The sequence below is a fragment of the Protopterus annectens genome, chromosome 3.part1 (assembly GCF_019279795.1).
Source record: "Protopterus annectens isolate FY-2018-M chromosome 3.part1, PAN1.0, whole genome shotgun sequence".
Taxonomy (NCBI): Eukaryota; Metazoa; Chordata; order Ceratodontiformes; family Protopteridae; genus Protopterus; species Protopterus annectens.
The window spans coordinates 137963954-137983890 of record NC_056732.1 but is presented as its reverse complement, the minus strand read 5'-3'; the positions used below and the strand labels follow the sequence as shown (position 1 = coordinate 137983890).

The 19937-nt window shown below is 45.9% G+C and overlaps 1 protein-coding gene across 1 annotated transcript in view; it reads right to left on the bottom strand.

Annotated features, from left to right (window-relative positions):
- STT3B (STT3 oligosaccharyltransferase complex catalytic subunit B) overlaps positions 1–19937 on the bottom strand; it is a gene marked incomplete in the record, with an annotated part of 781351 nt that overhangs the window by 260331 nt on the left and 501083 nt on the right. The window contains 1 exon segment of the mRNA XM_044066668.1: positions 10321–10532. Coding sequence (XP_043922603.1) covers positions 10321–10532 — 212 coding nt within the window.

Genomic DNA, 19937 nt, shown 5'->3' with positions numbered 1-19937 from the left:
TGCATCCCTTGGTGACTCTCCTGGAGGGGAAATGAGGGCAAAGTAGTTGCTGCATTTGGCATTGAATGGGATGGCAAAAAGGATGCAGCAAGGCTGGCCCCATTTGCAAAAAATTTGATTCGCAACTTCCTGATTTAGGGACCACTCGTGAGGCATGAGAATTGCTCTGCTTGGCCTGTCTGGTATTACGTTGGATTTCCCCAGGATGTGCATTGCTGTCAGAAAGCGCTGAGAAGAAATTGCCTACTACCAAACTTTCTGGGCCTCTCGACATAGGGGACGGGATGTGGTTCCCCCCTGTTTGATGATGTACCACACCACAGACATGTCTGAATTGCAATAGTCCCCACGGGAAGAGAGTTCTGAAATGCTTGCAACACCAGAAACACCACCCTCATCTCTAGGACACTGCCCCTTGAATAGTCTGTGCCAGATAATGCCCCCCCCCCATCTGGGACACGTCTGTGGTTACTGTAGCGACAGGTTGGGGAAGTAAAAACAGTCTGCCCATTGTTACTCGAGTGGACTGAAGCCACCAAAGTAGGTCACTCTTGCAGGCATCCGTAATGAGAATCTTGTCAGACATGGGTAACTCCTGTATGGACCATTGAGCAAAGAGTAGCCACTGTAATATCCGCATATGTAGTCGTGCCAGTGGGACTAGTGTTACTGCTGCTGCCATTGAACCAAAGACCTTAAGGATGAATTTTGCTTGTACCTTTTTCTTTTTGAGTAGGATAGATACTTGACTGCATAGCGTTTGTATTCTCTCGAGGCAATTTTTCTACCATATCTTTTGTGTTTAAATCTGGACCTATAAAGGTAATATGCTGTGATGGCAACAAAGCAGATTTTTCTGTATTTACAGTAATGCCAAGATCTGAACAGAGATGGATGGTGGAGTCCCTGGCTCTGATTAATAGGTGCTTGGTGGTGGCAGTGAGGAGCCAGTCTAAATATGGAAACACCTGGAATCCTTGACATCTCAGATGAGCTGCGACTACTGCCATGCATTTGGTAAACACTCTCGGAGCTGTAACGAGATCAAAGGGCAGAGCTCTGAACTGGTAATGACTGGGTCCCAGCCGGAAGCGTAGAAATCTTCTGGAGCACCTGTCCATCTTTATGTGGTAGTACGCATCCTGAAGATCTAAAGAGCACATCCAATTGTCTTGTCCCAGAAAAGGGAGTATAGACTGCAGTGTTACCATCCAGAACTTTGCCTTCTTTACTAACTTGTTTAGTCTACTGAGATCCAATATTGGTCTCCCGTCCAGTCTTTTTTTAGAACTAAAAAGAACCCTGAGTAAATTCCATATCTGATCTGGTCTGCGGGGACTTCTTGGATGACTCTTTCTAGCAACCTTTGAAATTTCTAGGGTTGCTTGATCCCTTTGACTGGGTGGAATGTCTGGGATAGACTGACGAACGAGGTGGGCAGTGGAAAGGAATGTTGTAACCCCTGGATATAATAGACTGTACCCATTTGTCTTGAGTCAATTTCAACCAGGCTTCTGGGTACAGAGATAGTCTTCCCCCGACTGCCTCCAGAGGCAGACAGTCGGGCCTCCTTTCAGGAGCACTGGAAAGGCCGACCGGAAAATGTATCTGTTGCCCTGATTCTGCGGACCCCCCCTCCCCCCCCTGCTGCATGGAGGCATCTTCCATTGTTATTCCCCCCTCTGCCCCTGGGGGAAGGATCGCCACGAGCGTCCAGGCAAGACTCCTTTGGACTTCCATAACCACATTTTCCCACTCTTTTGACCTTTAAGATAAGGTCTGGTAGGGGCGGAAAAATGCACTCTGATGGCAGAGTCTTGCCATCTTGCTAGCTCCTGGTAAGAGTCTCTCTTACTTTCGTCCCGAACAAAGACGAGCCATCAAAAGGGGTGTCAATAAAGGAAGACCTGAAGAGTTCAGCAAACTCGCAAAGGTGCATCCAGGAATGTCTCCCAAGAGCTATTCCTGTGCCTGCTGCCCTGCTCGCTCCATCGGCTGCATAGGAAATGAGGCGCATGGAGGAGTTTGTGACAGAAGTTAAGGTTGCAAGCTGGGAATTTATATTATCCGATAAACCCTGGGCTGTAGCACCTTCTAGGGTATCTCCCAGCTCTTTCAGGAGATTCCTCTGGAGTTGGGTAAAATGTGTTAAGTAATTCAGCGACTGTAAGGTAAAGGCCGCTGAGGAGAACATACGCTTCCCGTATCTGCCCATCTTATGACACTCCTTGCTCGGTGGATGGACAGATGCAGAAGTTCAGCTAACTCCTTTGTGGCCGCTGCCACCACCATTGTATCTACTTGAACTCTCTTTGCTAAATATTGTCTATCCTCTGGGGCCGTAATAAATTTGGCCTCCTTGGAACGGGGTCCACTGACTTGGGAGAGTCCCACACCTTCAGACTCAACACCCAGGCGTGGGTTGAAAGGGCAGAGACACCCAATAAGTGGAGGGGCGCGAGCCAAATGCCTCCAGGTATACTGACTCATCTTCAGAAGGGGAGAGGGATTTCCAGCTGTCCCTCTGCTTAAGGATCTCAAGGATGTCTGAAAAAGAGACATCCTCAGAGGGTGACCGTGGGGACCCTTCTGAATCCTCTAAGTCGGTAGCAGAGGTGCCAGACTCAGGGGAGTCTATGTGCTTCCTCTTGCACCGTTTCTTCCAAGGGGCCTCCTCGGGGGATGTTCAAGAGAGGTGTCGGAAGAGGAGGTTCCGCCCATTGAGGTTTCCTGAGGCACTGACTCTCTACTCTGGGGCTGGAGGGATGATGAAGCAGAAGACTCCGGCCCTTTAGGGGGAAGAGAGGCTGGAGCCAAAGGTGGAGCAGACTCAGCGGAGAGCACACTCCGCATCACCTCAAGGCACTGCGATCCTGGGGCGAGAGAGACTCCAGTCCTGAAGGACCAGGAGCTCTCCTGGGTGCAGAGGAGGGTGGCTCCAAGTCTGATGTGGGAGCCGAACTCACCTGCGCCGAGTGGGAGAGTTTGTTCTGACAAGAGTCCAACTCGACCCCCTAGCCGACCAGGGAGTGTCAGCTCCCAGATCCCTCAATGGAAGACAGCATTGATGAGATCGCAGCAGATGGCTCCGCCGGTTCCAGCACAACGACTTCCTGACACACTGGCTTCGATCTCTTGAGTCAGAGGAGGAATAGATGGTATCTGAGATACAGTGATTGGCTCCACGATCAGATGGGCTGGGCTCGAAAGAATTTCTGCTAGGACCCGCATCCGCAGCAACCTCTTTATCACCCGCTCCATGTTATTGTCCGATAGCCTGGAGGATCGACAGGAATGGGTCGATGACCTGTGACTACTTGCCGCAGACTGTAACAGAGGAGATTGCGGCACTGAGTGTATTGGCTCCAATGATGGTGACTGACTCCTTTTCCGGCTCCGCAACGGTTCCCAAGACTCAGATGGAACTGAGGGAGGGCCAGGTTTTTGGAACAGAGAACCTTCAGCTTCGAAGATATTTTATCTTTGTGACTGCTTGACGGCTCAGACACCGGAGCCGAAGAAGCAGACTTTTTTGTCTTATCCGATTTTGTGGCCTGATTGCCTTCTTCAAAAGGACCTTTCAATAAACTGCTCAAAATGAGTTTGTTTTTTTCTCTCCTTTAATACCATGACAAATGGAGCAAGTGTCCTGGAGATGGACTGCTCCTAGACAATACACACAACTTGTGTGTCTGTCCGTTAGAGACATTTTCTGGGTGCATGAATCGCACTTTTTAAAACCAGATTGTCTCGACTCCTTAACAGGTTCTTTAGACATCTTGTAAACCAACTAATATCAACAACAGCTAACAGTAACTACAATAACTACTCCAAATGCAATAGAAAAAAGCAAGTAGAAAGATTTTTTTTTTATTAGGAAAGGAAAAGGATGGGAGGAGGAGAAGACTATAAGTTAAACGACAGTCTCCTCCAACCCGAGGAGACGTCTTTAACTAAAACGGTGACTCCTTAAGAAAAGGGTAAGAAGCCCTGAAGAAAGAAAGGGGCTAAAGAGAAAGAATCCTCTAACGGATTCTGTAAGGGGAATAAGGGGGGGGGACGACGACAAGGGACCAAGGAGAAAGTACAGTTTTGTACCTACCATAAATGTAGATGTTCGAGTGCTAATACAGCTGCAGTAATCACAGATGGGTTCTCTGCCGTCAGGCGGGTCCTCGGTCGGCCGAATTCCAAAGTCTAGGTCCGGCGTCGGTTGTTGTCGCTTTTCCTGACGCCAGTGCGACAGGGGTATACAAGACACAGCCGACGCCATTTTCTTCAGTCTTTCTTGCCCCAGATGTCAGGTGCCCCCAGAAGGAAGGCAATACATAAATTATATATATAATCATGCAATGCAATATAATCAAAAATCAGTAGTTGCAAGCAAATACACCATAGAAGGATAACCCAAACAGGTTGTATGAGGAGGAGTTAGCCACTAGGCCTTTACCAAGAGGGGAAGGAGGGAGGGAAACCTGTACTGCAGCTGTATTAGCACTCGAACATCTACATTTATGGTAGGTACAAAACTGTACTATGTTCATCGTGCATACAGCTGCAGTAATCACAGATGGGTAGAATCCCAAAGCTACGCACAGGGTGGTAGGCACTAGGTGGAACTGGGAGGAGCCAGAATGCCCTGCAGCACAGCAGTGGCAAAGCCTGCTCTAGTTTTGGAGTATAAAGGCAGGTGGTAGTGTTTTGTGAAGGTATGCACAGAACTCCAAGTGGCTGCCTCCAAAATATCTTTGGTAGGTACTCCTCTGAGGAAGGCTGTAGAGGTAGCTGTGGCCCTTGTGGAGTGGGATCTGATGCCTGCAGGAACAGATTTGTCATGAAAGGAGTAACAAAACCGTATGCAGTGGCCTATCCATTTTGAGATGGTCTGTTTGGAAATTGGCTTCCCTTGAGCTCCTACAGCATAGGACACAAAAAGTTGTTCTGATTTCCTGAAAGGCTTTGTTCTGTCCAAATAGTAACATAGCTGTCTATGGATGTCTAAGGAATGTAGCAGCCTTTCCCCTTTGTTTTGAGGATTAGGGTAAAAGGTAGGTAAGTGTATGGCCTGATTTAAAGCTACCCTGGATACTACCTTAGGCATAAATGACGGGTTGGTTCGTAGGGAAACCCTGTCCTGATGGAAGATGAGAAAGGGCTGTACAGCCATGAGGGCTTGTAGTTCAGAAACCCTACGAGCTGAGGTAATGGCCAGAAGGAAAACTGTTTTCCAGGACAAATATTGCAAATCTGTTGAGGCAGCTGGTTCAAAGGGAGGCAATGTTAATTTTTCTAGAATGTAATTAAGATCCCAGGTTGGTATTGGTTGTTTCCTTGGAGGTCTTATATTCTTAGCCCCTCTGAGGAACTGTCTTAAGAGTGGGTGAGAGAATAAGGGTGGATCAGTGTTGTATTCTGCAGAAATGGCTGATGCATGAATTTTGATGGAGGAAAATGAAAGTCCACTGTTCAAACAGCTCAGCTAGATACTGTAATATCTGAGGCAAATTCAGTTTTCTAGGATCCTGGCCTTTTTTCTCATTCCAAGCGCAAAACCGTTTCCATTTTGCGGAGTAAGCCTTTCTAGTAGATGGCCTCCTGGCCTCCAAAATGACATCCTGCACCTCTTTGGAGAGTAGGGTCTGTTGTGGTGTTAAGGAATTTTCCATGCAGCCAGATTGAGTGTTTTCAGCTGACTGTGAAGAGTTTTGTAGCTGTGCTGAGTCAGTAGAAGAGGCATTAGAGGTAGGGTCCAGGGAGGAGTACGTGTTAGGCTCCTCAGGAGTGGGTACCAGTGTTGCCTTGGCCAATCTGGAGCAATCAGTATCATCTTCGGTCTGTCTGCTCTTGCTTTCAAGAGCACCTTGGGCAGAAGAGGCAAAGGTGGGAAAGTGTAAACTGTCCATGCTGCCCAACTGAAAGAAAGGGCGTCCACTCTCCAGGCCTTTGGATGGAAGGTCCTTGAGCAGAACTTTGTCAATTGATGATTCCTGTGGGAGGCGAAGAGATCTATGTCTGGCCTTCCCCACGCTTGGATTATCTTTGTAAACACTTGAGGATGCAACTTCCATTCGTGTGGATCTGTCATATTTCTGCTTAGATTGTCTGCCAGTGTTTTCCAATCCTGGCAGGTACTGTGCTTGAAGTTCGATTTGCCATTCCAGAGCCAAGTTCCAAAGTGACATGGCTAGCCTGCACAGGGGGTATGAATGTGTTCCTCCTTGTTTGTTTATGTACCACATAACTGTGGTGTTGTCTGTTCTTATCAATAATTGCCCTGGATGCAGGAGGTCCTTGAAAGCTGTAATTGCATTTATCACTGCTAGCATTTCTTTTTGATTGATGTGAAGGTGCTTTTCCTTTTGGGACCATTTGCCCTGAATGCACCTGTCTGTCATGTGCGCCCCCCAGGCGTAGTCTGAGGCGTCTGTTGTGATGACTTGATTTGCTTGAGGCTTGCAGAATGGAAGACCTGTGTTTGGCATGCTTGGGCCCACCATATAAATTCCTTTTGCAAACATGGGATTATTGGTCTTATTGTTTCCAAACTGTGGCTGTGTTGAGACCATAGGTTTTTTAGGTACCATTGAAGTTTCCTCATATACAACTTTGCACATGGGATTAAAAGAATGCAAGATGCCATGAAGCCCAGAGCCTGCAGGATTTTCCTTGCAGTGAGCCTGGTACAATTTGCTAGTATTTTGAAGTACTGAGTTAGTTGCCCCTGTTTTTCTGGCGTAAGATAGGCCATCTGGGTGTTTGTGTCCAAGTTGGCACCCAGGAAAGTTATTTTCTGAGATGGTGTTAGCCTGGATTTCTCTTTGTTGACTGTGTATCCCAGAGAATTCAATAACCGTGTTACATAAGCCAGATGTTCCAGAAGTATGTGTTTGCTGTCCGCTTGGATCAGGCAGTCGCCCAAATAAGGGTAAATTTGTATCCCTTGAAGTCTGCAGTAGGCAATTACTGATGCCAGGCATTTTGTGAATACTCTGGGCGCAGTAGATAAGCCAAAGGGCAATGCAGAGAATTGATAGTGGATTGAACCTGCAAGAAATCTGAGGTATCTTCTGCAGCTTTGTCTGATTGGGACATGTAGGTATGCCTCCTTGAGGTCCAATGTTACCAGCCAAAACTCCTTGCCCAGCATGGGAAGAAGCTGCTGTAATGTGAGCATCTTGAATTTTGGTGCAGTAGAAATGTGTTTAGGATGGATAGGTCCAAAATGGGTCTCCAGTCGGTTCCTTTCCTTGGTACCAGAAATAGTCTGGAATAAAAACCTTGACCTTGTTCGTGAGTAGGTACCTCTTGAATAGCTTTCATGTCTATGAGCTTTGAAATTTGTATTTGAGCCTCTGCCCTTTGATTGTGTGGCAGGTTCGGCATGCCTCTCATTTTTGGAAGAGTGTGAAAATGAAATCTGTAGCCTCTGTTTATAATGTCCAGGATCCATTTGTCTGTTGTGATAATATGCCAATTTCTTGTAAATAATGCCAGCTTTCCTCCCAAGGGTGCTGCCAGCTGAGACTTGCTTGGCATGAAAAGGGGAAGTCATTGGGTTTGTTTCCTGTATTGTTGTGCACTGTCTTTGCCACCTCTTGGTGCTGGAGTTTGCCATTGTCTGCCTCTATATGACCCTTGAGATTGTCCTCTGCCCCTTGTGCGCCTGTATCTACCTCTTTGGGGCTTGTCCGTGGCTGGAAAGGACCAGTTTTTTGAAGGCCAATTTCTGCTAAAACGTGGTGGTTGAACCTGTAGAAAAGCTTTGACAGTTTGCATAGATTTAGCTTTTTCTTCCATTTTTCGTAGCATCTCCTCAGCATTAGTACCAAATAGTACATCCTTTTGTAAAGGAGCATCTAGTAGTTTAGCTTTAACATGATCAGGCAAGGTTTGTTCCCTAAGCCAGGCATGTCTACGAATGACTGATCCTGTAACAGCAGCTCTACTTGAGGCCTCTAGGGCATCATAGCCACATTGTAATGTGTGTTTACCCACTTGTTCTGCACTATGCATCATATCCTGCAACTCCTTCAAATCTGGTTGTTCAGGTTGTGACATTTTATTTCTTAATTGTGATAACAGAAACTGCTGATATTTAAGCATATGGAACTGACAATTTAAGGTCCTCATGGCTAGGGTGGCCGAGGTATATACCTTTTTTCCCCACCTTTCTAAGGATCTAGACTCTCTTTCGGAAGGTAGTGAATTCTTAGCAGTAGAGGCCTTCATTCCCTTGGGGCCTTGAGAAATGGTTTCAGGGTCAGCATTATGGCTTTTGTAAAGAAAGTGGTGAGAGTTAGGAACTCTGTAGTACCTATCAGGTTTGACTGGGGCAGGAGGCAGAGAATCCGGATTAAGGCAAGCCTCCGAGTAAACATCATCAAGTATTTCCAAGACAGGAGGTATCGCCAGAGGTCTGTGCTGAGGTAGCAAAAGAAATTCCCTAAGTCTTTTCTTGGAATCAGAAAAGTCTTGGCCTTCCCAATGGAAGTGTTCCCTCAAGGTATGCAAGGTTTCCCCAAAAGAAAAATCCTCTGGGGGAGATATAGAAGGAATGGACTGCTCTGCATCAGAATCTTCAAAAGGGGAGTACGAGTGTTCCTCTTCATCAGAATGTTCTGAAATAATGGAGCCCTGGTCAGAAGAGGGAGAATCTTCTTCCACTCTGGGTCTCTTATCTGGAGGGGGTCGGGAACCCCTGATAAGAGTAATTAAATCCTCAGCCATTTTTAGCATCTGCTTTTTAGGCATGGGGCCTGGAGATGGGCCCTGTGCAACAGGCCTCCTGGGATGCATGGCTGATTTAGACTTAGTAAAGGCCTTTATAGAAAAGGAAGATGAGGGTCTAAAGACACCATGGGTGGAAGTGGACCTGTCCACATTAGGAGGCTCAACACTCACAGTGGCTTCGGTGGTTGTAGTCTGGGTATGGGCCGAGGCACCTGCGGTCTCGGTTACAGAAGAGACCGCCAAAGAAGTGTCGTCGGTAGTCAGGGGCTGCGTAGGCGCCTCGCTGAGAACCGGACCACGTGTAGCCGGTTTTGGCGTGGTGTTGGTGGAGACCACGGACCTCGCGTGTTGGTCTTTGTCCTTTGGTTTTTTTGGACAAAACGGTAGTCGGAGTCTCCGACGACATTTTATAATCAAAAGCTTTACCAAAAAAGTGCTGGGCGAACGCCCGACGCTTAATAGTGCGTTTATTGAAAGTAGCACAAAAGCGACAGCCCGCAACGTCGTGGTCTGGGCCTAAACAAGGTATGCAGAGGGAATGGAAATCCTTATGCGGTATTTGCTTCCCACAAGAAATACAATTGTTAACTTTGTCTGACATCGGTCTGAGGCAAGAAAAGTTTCCCCAACGGGGTACTTAGCTTTAAAGAAGACTTCGGTTTCCAAATTTTCGTAATTTCAGGAGCTGGCCGACCGGCACTTGCGAACTGCTTCTGCTTCGGGCACCGCGCGGTAAAAAAGACTGAAGAAAATGGCGTCGGCTGTGTCTTATATACCCCTGTCGCACTGACGTCAGGAAAGAAAGCGACAACAACCGATGCCGGACCTAGACTTTGGAATTCGGCCGACCGAGGACCCGCCTGACGGCAGAGAACCCATCTGTGATTACTGCAGCTGTATGCACGATGAACATCAGTCGAAGATGCACCCAAGTAATAAAACACACACACGAGCAGTCTACTTGGACTTGGAAGGTAAAACAGAGTCTAATAGGAAGATATTGAGAAAAAATATAGTAAAAGATGTATAATAAATGTAATTACTAGCCTGAGCAAGTGAAGACAATCCTGATACTTCCAGCGGCAAACGAGATAAGGGGAACAACCGCTAAGCGTCATGGGATAGGTTGTGACCTCGAACCAGTTGAAGCTCTTGAGCTTTGGTATGCATCAGTGTCGGAGCAGAGGTTCGGCTCCAAACCCAACCAGCAAGAATGAAGACGAGATAGGACAACATAACAAACTGTTCTGCCACCTCCAGCATTAACATATGCTTGACCCTGAAGATCTGCAAACTGGAAAAATAATGTTCCTTACTTATCTGTTTCAGAACAGCTCCCCTCATCCAACAGCCAAACTCTGGCAAATTAATAGCTACTAAAACATCCCCACTTATAAGATAAAGGTCTCATACCTGATCAGATACTTCTGTTCTTTGCTATGTAATACATATAGAACTATGTCTGAAATCAATGACAAGTTGGTGTAAGATGACAAATGAGTGCTGACTTGTCACAGTTGAATACATTGCACAATATTAATCTGTCCTCCCCCAAAATGTGCCTCACACTTAATTCATGCAACTTCTTACCTTATCATACAAGTTTCCAGGATTCCTTTTATCATCTTCATCACTGCTATCTTCAACCGGTGGGTTTTCTCTCTTCAGGTCATCTCCCAGATAGTGTTCAAAGACATTGGAAAATGCAATTGCAGACAGCATGCAGACAACTGGAGTCAGGGTCAGCATGAGACGTACCATTACTCCGGCAAAGTACACAGCACTGATTGCATACAAAGCAACTGCAACATGCAAATACAAACATATTACCCAACAAAAAATTAGCATGCCTAAGTTCTAAAATATTTAACTATCCTCTTACAGAAAAAGTGCATTAACAATTACCTACAACTATGGACATTTTCAAATCATCCTGCAGCACAGCAATGCCATAGCTTCCATTTTAAAAAAAAGTTTATCAATACTGCTCATATTACATGGTATGCTTTGCTATATACAAATTATTGTCTTAAATATTAATCAGCTTTTTAAAAACACTTGCGATTACAACGAAAGGATTCCTATGGATAACTGAGGAGGTGTGAGCTGATGTCTGCCACTCCCACTACCCTGTTTGATGTTAAGTACATTTTCTGACAAGGGACTACAAGAGACAAAAAGGGGACTACAAAGAAATGAAGAAAAAAAATTACCACTGAAATACAAGACAATCATGCCTAAGCAAATGATCACATCTGCTGCACAGCCAGAGGTTTGCTGGGGGAGGTGGGCGTGGGTAACATCCTGCTCCCTGACTACCATATGCAAGCACAGTGTGGGTTCCTAACCTTAGTCACTGGGGGACAGTTACAGAATTCCTTGCAATACTGTTGTGGTACAACTAGCCCTACCTTTAGAATGGAGAGTCAGCTTGTACACAAGGTGCAAATGGAAATCTGAGCAGCAGCTTCACAAAGACTCTGGCATTATTTTTTTCTGATAGTAGCTGCTACTGTTGCAGAATTTTATAGCAAAATGCTCTCTGATCTGCATCATCATCATCAATGTAGTCACACCCACTGCAGTAGAAAGTGAGGGCAGTTGGCCAGTAACTTGCAGAAGATTTTCATGGCAGACAGGACCAGACAAACAACCGTACAGCTTATCTTGCGTCTGTTTCCATTAGTACAACACCATAGCCGACTTGTGTAAATTCATAGTATGCAAAGATTAGGTTAAAACACTTGTCACTAGATTGACAACCCACGGTGGTGGTGCTGCGGTAGCGTTGTCGCCTCACAGTAAGACGCTGTCCAGTTCGATTCTCAGCTAGAGCGTCTTCTGTGTGGAGACATGCATGAACAGGTGTACCTTCGTTGAAGGTTGTGCGTCAGAGCTGGTAACTCGGTACGTAAAAATCAACTACCAATCATTAGCTGACCGGAGTTCCGCTGTGGCGACCCCTAACTGGGAAAAGCTGAAAGACACAGAGTTCAGAGACCAGCTTATGCATAAAGGAAGGATCCACTGTCAAGGATACCCTCTGTCCTTGTGGAAAGCAATAAAAGCGACTTGGCCGCAAGGGCATGCACAAATCTTCCAAGCTGATGCAACAGGTACAAGAAAAATGGTCTTCCATAATAAGTGTCAGTTTAGCTTTAGGGGCAAGTTCAAAAGGGATACAATCTAGTTCTTCTTGACAAAGTTCAGGCCTCAGGCTGAAGAAATGGGGTGTCCAGATGACTTGAGATAACTATCGCATTTAGAAATACTATAACTTATGTGGCAGGTGGAACTGATGGATCTAGTGGAATACAGGCAGAAATGGCTGACAAAAGTACAGTTTTGTACCTACCATAAATGTAGATGTCCGAACAGGAATGCATCTGCAGTCCTTACAAATGGGTTGTCCTGTCGTCAGGCAGCCCTTCGGTCGGCCGGATTCCAAAGTCTGGGTCTGGCCTCGGCTGGTGTCGCACTTCACCCGACGTCATAGCTGCAGTTCTTCGGGTATAAATGCATCAGCTGACGCCATTTTCCTCAGTGTTTCTTGCCCCAGATGCCAGTTGCCCTCTTGGATAGCTAAATTTTGGATAAATGCCAATGTTTCCAAATAGTAGAAGGCAAACACAAAAAATAAGCATGTATGTACATATATACAAACAAATACACCATAAGAGATCCCCCCCAGCTAGCTATTAGATGGGCAAATACCCTAGGAATACCACAGAGGGGAAGGAGGGTGGGTAATCCTGACTGCAGATGCATTCCTGTTCGGACATCTACATTTATGGTAGGTACAAAACTGTACTATGTCCTTCAAGGATGCATCTGCAGTCCTTACAAATGGGTAGAATACCATAGCCAAACTAGGGAGGAGGAAGAAGAAATTATGGTGTAGTTAGGATCCCTTGCAAAACAGCAGTGGCAAACCCTGCTCGGGATCTAGAGTATAAAGGTAAGTTATAATGCTTGGCAAATGTATGCACGGAGGTCCAAGTAGCAGCCTCTATAATGTCCTTGGTAGCCACTCCTCGTAAGAAAGCTGTGGTAGTGGCTGTAGCCCTTGTAGAATGAGGCCTTATGTTCTGTGGAGTTTGCTTTCCATGGTAGGAGTAACAGAATCTAATGCAATTTCCTATCCACTTGGAGATTGTCTGTTTTGAAATTGCTTTTCCTTCCCTTCCTGTTGCATATGCTACCAGAAGCTGGTCAGTTTTTCTATTGCTCTTGGTTCTGTCCAGGTAGTAGCGCAACTGTCTATGTACATCCAAAGTATGCAGCAGTCTTTCCCCCCTGTTCTGTGGATTGGGAAGAAGGTAGGTAGGTGGATAGCCTGGTTTAAAGACACTCTGGATACCACCTTAGGCATAAATGTAGGATTTGTTCTCATGGACACTATCTTGATGGAAGATTAGGAAGGGTTGTACTGCCATTAAAGCCTGTAGCTCAGAAACCCTTCTTGCTGAGGTAATTGCCAGCAGAAAAGCAGTTTTCCAGGATAGGTGTTGAAGATCTGCTGTTGCTGCTGGTTCGAAAGGGGGGAGTGTCAATTTTTCTAGCACAAAGTTCAAGTCCCATGCTGGTAATGGTGGTTTCCTAGGAGGTTTTACATTTTTAATTCCTCTCAGAAACTGCCTGAGTAGAGGATGCGAGAAGACAGGGGGATCGAAGCTGTATTCTGCAGAAATAGCTGATGCATGTATCTTGATGGAGGAATAGGACAGGCCTGTATGGAAAAGCTCTGCCAAATACTCCAGGATGTTGGCAATGTCTACCTTTGACACATCTTTTCCACTTTCAGTACTCCAAATGAGAAACCTTTTCCATTTTCTTGCATAGTTCCTTCTTGTTGAGGGTCTGCGGGCCTCAAGGATAATGTTGTTAACCCTTTGGGATAAATCTGGGTTAGTTGCTGTTATGTAATGTTCCAGGCAGTCAGCTGCAGAGTTTTCAGGTTTGGGTGCAGGGTGTTGTAGCCGCTCTGAGTTAACAGCAAAGGAATCAGGGGTAGTGTCCACATTTTCCCCCGAGACATGCTCCTCAGTAATGGGTACCAATGTTGTCTTGGCCAGTCTGGAGCTATCAGAATGATCCTTGGACGTTCCTCTTTGATTTTCAATAGCACCTTGTGCATCAAAGTAAGTGGTGGGAATGCGTATGCTGTTAGGCTTTTCCAACTGAAGGATAGAGAGTCCACCTTCCAAGCAAGTGGGTGGTACGTCCTTGTGCAGAATTTCTTGAGCTGGTGATTGAGTGGGGATGCGAATAGTTCTATTTGTGGCAGTCCCCATTTCTTTGTGATGACCTTGAAGATGTCCGGGTGTAGCATCCATTCGTGAGCATCCGAGGTAGTTCTGCTTAATATGTCTGCTAGGATGTTTTCTTTTCCCGGTACAAAAATTGCTTGTAACTGAATGTTGTAGCTCAGAGCCATATTCCATAGGTCCAGTGCCATCCGGCATAGAGGGTATGAATGAGTGCCTCCCTGTTTGTTGATGTACCACATGACTGTGGTGTTGTCTGTCCTTATCAACTGCCCTTCTTGGAGGAATGGTCTGAAATTCTGGATTGCTAGTTTTACTGCCAGCATTTCCCTTTGATTTATGTGCAGGTGCAGCTGATCTGGAGTCCATAAGCCTTATATGCACTTGTCCAGCATGTGGGCCCCCCAACCGAGGTCTGAGGCGTCCGTTGTGATGGTTTGGCTTGGTTGAATGCTGTGGAAGGGCAAACCTGGGTTTGACTGGCATGCCTGAGCCCACCATAGGAACTCTTGTTTCAGGCATGGGATTAGTGGTATTTCGACTTCTAAGCTGTGCCTGTGTTGAGACCATAAATTCTTCAGGTACCACTGTAGCTTTCTCATATGTAGTCTGGCATGAGGGACCAGGATTATGCAGGATGCCATGAAGCCCAAGGCCTGCAGTACTTTCCTTGCTGTTAGTTTGTTCTGCTTTGTTAATGCCAAGAAGTAGAGAGGAAGTTGTTCTTGTTTTTCTGCAGTTAGGAATGCCATCTGTTTTACTGTGTCCAATTCTGCACCTAAGAAGGTTATTCTTTGGGATGGTATCAGTCTTGACTTTTATATTGACTGTATATCCCAGGGCTTGCAGTAAGCAAATGACTCTTTGTAAGTCTTCTGTTAGCTTGTTTTTGTTGTCCGCTTGTATCAGGCAGTCGTCCAGGTATGGATATATTTGGATTCCCTGAAGCCTGCAGTGAGCGATTACTGATGCCAGGCATTTCGTGAACACTCTGGGCGCAGTAGATAAGCCAAAGGGCAATGCTGAGAATTGATAATGCTCTGATCCCTGCAAGAAATCGGAGGTATCTTCTGCAATTTGGTAGTATGGGGACGTGCAGGTATGCCTCCTTGAGATCTAGAGTCACCAGCCAATACTCCTTGCCCAGCATGGGAAGAAGTTGCTGTAGGGTCAGCATTTTGAATTTTGGAACAATGATGAATGTGTTTAAAGCGGACAGGTCGAGAATAGGCCTCCAATTTTTCTCTTTTCTTGGTACCAGGAATAGTCTGGAGTAAAATCCCTTTCCTTGTTCCATAGATGGTACCCTTTCCACAGCTCTCATCTTTGCTAATTGAGCTATTTGTTTTAGAGCTTCTGTCTTTTTGATTTGGTGGTAGGTTTGGCATTCCTCTTTTTCCTGGTAAAGTATGGAAATGAAACCTGTAGCCTTGGTCTATAGTTTGCAAAATCCACTTGTCTGTTGTGATGTAGTGCCAGTTTTTTGAAAATAAGGCTAACTTTCTGCCTAAGGGTGCTGCTATTTGTTCCCTGGTAGGCGGTGCCAGAGCCAAGTCACTGTGATTGTCCTGTTGCAGTGGTAGTAGTTGTGTCTGTGCCTCGCTGGTTGTTACCTTGCCACTGGCGTCCCCTGTAGGCACCTCCTCTGGATTGATTTCTGCCTCTTGAACGCCTATTCCTGCCTCTCTGAGTTTTAGAGGAGTCTGGAAAGGACCAATTTTTGGAAGGCCAGTTCCTGCTAAACCTTGGAGGCTGAACCTGTAAGAAATATTTCACTGTTTGTACAGATTTTGCCTTCTCTTCCATTTTCTTCAGTACCTGTTGAGCAGGAGAACCAAATAAACTGACCTTATCCATAGGAGCATCTAATAGTTTTGCTTTAACATGATCCAGCAAGACCTGTTCTTTCAACCATGCATGCCTTCTTATAACTGTGCCAGTCATGGCTGATCTAAAGGAAGCCTCCAGTGCATCATAGCCACATTTTAAAGAATGGTTACTAACCTGCTGAATGTTATGCACCATTTCTAGAACATATTTCTTATCTAAAGAATCATCAGAGGACAGTTTCTTAGTTAACTGATCAAGCATAAACTCCTGGTATTGGATCATATGAAACTGACAGTTCAATGCCCTAGCTGAGAGAGTAGCAGAGGTGTATACTTTTTTACCCCATCTCTCTAAGGACCTGGATTCCCTTTCAGAAGGGAGAGGGTTTTAACTGAGGTCGAAGCTACTGCCTTAGGCCCCTGGGAGATAGTCTCGGATCTGCAAAGGAGCCTTGTATAAATGGTGATGTGTGTCCGGGACCCTGTAGAACCTATCGGGCTTAGCAGGGGCTGGAGGTAAAGTATCAGGAGCAGTGCAAGCATCATTAAATGCATCATCTACAACAGGAAGAACTGGAGGTATAGCTAAAGGCCTATGTTGTGGTAAATGCAAAAGGTCCTAAGCCTTTTCCTTGAATCTGAGAAATCTTGTCCCTGCCATTGGAATTGCTCTCTCATGGCATGTAAGGTTTCCCCAAAGGAAAATTCCTCTGGTGGAGAGGTAGAAGGAATCGATTCCTCAGCATCGGAGTCTTCATAAGTAGAAAAAGGAGCCTCTGGATGGTCTGTATTGTCTGTATCATCAGAAGAATCATCTGAGGACACTGGCTCAGGGGGCTCTGCTCTAGGTCTCTTTTCTGGAGGAGGTTGAGAGGCCCTGTCTGGGTGAGATTGGGATCCCCTTATTAAAGAGATGAGATCCTCTGCCAGAGTGAGCATTTGGGAACTGGAACTGGGCCTGTGAGAGGGGGGCTTAACAGGCCCAGGCTTAGCAGGCCCAGGCTTAGAAGTTTTGGCTGCTTTAGCCCTGGCAAAGGCCTTTATGGACATGGCTGCAGGCGGCCTAGCAGCACCACGTGCAGGGGTTGAAACATCCAAAGGGATGGTGTCCGATAATTCTTGTGAAACCACAGTAGCAGGTTGAATTTCAGAGGCCGATTCAACCAGGTTAGAAGGGGCCTCGGTAGTAGTCATGGATTCGGCTGAAGATAGAACCGTTTGCTCGGTTTCGGCCGAAACCGAGACACTCGCGGTTTGCTTAACCGTGGTTTCAGCCGAAACCGCGGACCGCGAGTGTCGGTCCTTTTCTTTGCGTTTCTTAACTTGTGAAGTCGGAGGATCCGACGGCATTATGTACGCAAAATCTGAGCCGAAAAACTGTTCAGCAAACTCCGACCGGCGTCTAAGCGTCCGTCGGTTGAAAGAAGCACAGGCTAAACAAGCTGCTACGTCGTGGTCTGGGCCTAAACAAGGTAAGCAGTAAGAGTGGAAATCTTTATGAGGTATTTGTTTCCCACAAGTTAAACAGTTATTCACTTTTTCTGACATCGGCTGAGGCAAGAAAGAGTCCCCAACGGGGTACTTAGCTTTTTAGAAGTCTTCGAAGTAGTATTCGGTAGTAGTAATCTCTGGATCTGACCGACCGGCACTTGCGAACAGCTTCTGCTTCGGGCGCCACGTGGCAAGAAAGACTGAGGAAAATGGCGTCGGCTGATGCCTTTATACCTGAAGAACTGCAGCTATGACGTTGGGTGAAGTGCGACACCAGCCGAGGCCAGACCCAGACTTTGGAATCCGGCCGACCGAAGGGCTGCCTGACGACAGGACAACCCATTTGTAAGGACTGCAGATGCATCCTTGAAGGACATCTGCACCTTTACAAAAGAGGAACACAGGTCCCATTTAAAAATTTTTGTGAAATGTTTCATGATCTGTGGAATGACAGTGCAGGACTACTCACCGTGACACTGCAGTTCATTTGGCTAAATGATTTCCTAGCATTTGGACTTCTGACTCAAAAAATATGCAAGGAATCTGGCTGGAGCCTTTAGTATGAGTTCTGTTTATTCACCTTTTATAGCAGCACCTATGAAATGAGGGGAAACAAGAAGGCAGCACAGAAGTCTCTCTGGTTAACCACACTGAATACATTTACAACTTGGGATTTTGTATAGTGCTGTCCTGAAACAGAGCATGTATTTGGTGATTCACCTGGGATGCAAAACGGCCTTGCTTTGAACGGTCCCCCTTTTTTAATGTCTGGAAAGCCTCTCCAGTCCAGCTTCCATTCACATAATGCAGGCTTCCCTGTTTAGGGAATTGGTGAGCTAAATATGTTATATGCCCAGAGCTTTAAAAGTTACTTGGGATATGAATTCCTAAATTCATCATAGTCAGTCTACATAGCAAATATAAGGGAGTCTCCAAATATACTGATATGCCACATCATTGCTATGTTACCACATGAAGCCGTATAAACTAGGAGTCTCAGGAATTCTCTTGCAGTAATGGTTTGTTTACTGTAGAGGTCCCTGAGGTAATGTGAAAAAAGGAGATTTTGTCCTCTTGTAAGAATGCATGTTCTGTTTAACAGAGTCTATGAATGTCCCAGAAGGGTACCCTTGGCACTTCAGGAAAGCTGACACTTCTGGACATTGATGGTTAGCTCTCTCTTCTGAAAGGAATCCATCATGGCGATCTGCATGGCTATCAGGAGCTTTGAGTTGGGGCCCAAATCAGACAGTTGCCTAAGTAAGTACTCGTGTCATCTTGCAATGAGCAATAAACAGTGCCAAACATCTGGCAAACACTCTGGGTACAGTAGATAATTCAAATAAAGCACAAATTTGAGTGTGTAATCTCCCCTGCCTGGAAAATAAAGAATATCCTGTGTTCCTGTAGGACAAGAACATGAAGACAGGTGATCAAGTCCAGAGTCACCATCAATACTCAAGGGAAAATAAGAGGCAGTAACCATTGCAGAATCAGCACTTTGAATTTTGGAATGACTAAAAATTTGTTTAATCTGAAAGATCCAAGATGGGTCTTCAATTGCCATCCTTTCTGGGGGCCAAGAGGTGGCAGGAGTTGAATCTTTGCCTTCCTCTCCTTTGGGCACACCCTGTGAATTCTTGAAGCAATAGGTCCTGAATAAGAGGTGGAATTAATTTTCTTTGGTTTGGAGGGGTTGGTGGGGTGCCTGGAAAAGGTGGGATACTCCCAAAATGGAGGAACTAGCTTTCTTTACAATTCGGATAACCTATTTGTTTTGGGTTATTTTTCTTCCCACCGAATGGAGGGAAGCCTTCTTTCTAAACAGAGAGGGGGTATCCATCTCAGTTTGCCACTGAGTAGGAGAAGGGTACGAGTTCCTTTTTTGACTTGGTCTGAGAAAGGCAGAGTCCTCAGCTAGGCATGTACACATGCAACAATGCAGAACTCCTGATCTCTTTCCAGAGGCTCTTATCCTGTATCCCCCTCTGCCCTGGTGTTGATCAGCTCCTGTACTGACTCGGGTTTTTGAGCATTCAGAGCTCCCTTAACCAGTCTGGCTGAAGTACAAGTTTGCTTGCTAAACTGGTCAATCAGTCTTGCTCTGTCATTTAGCAAGGGATTCCTGGCTGCTTGCCCACCAGCTTTCTGAGGATTTCAGAGACACCACCGACTGATCCACATTTTTTTTTTTAAAAGAAAGCTGCTTGTATGTTTCCAGCATTCTAGAGAAGCTTCCTTGGCGAGCAGGGAGGGAGCCTGGGGACAGTGATGTATCTGAAAACACATCATCCAAGACTACATGGACTGGAGGAATCACCAGAGGTCTAGGGGCAAACAGGTTCAAAAGCTATCTTTAATGAACTAGTGCCTTAGAAAATTCCCTAGACTCCATGCTGAATGCTTCCTTCATTCTATGAATGGTGGCTCTAAAGGGACAAATCCTCAGGGGATAAGGTGGAGGATGAGGAGTCCACAGAGTCAGTCTTGGTAAGTCTGAGAGAGAGGGTGGTCTACATAAACCAGTCCGCTTCTTGTTCTCACTCTGAGGAATTTCAGTTTCCCTTGGGGAGTGGGGAATGTCCCCCTTTGCTCATGGGGAGTTCCTGCCACAAGTTCC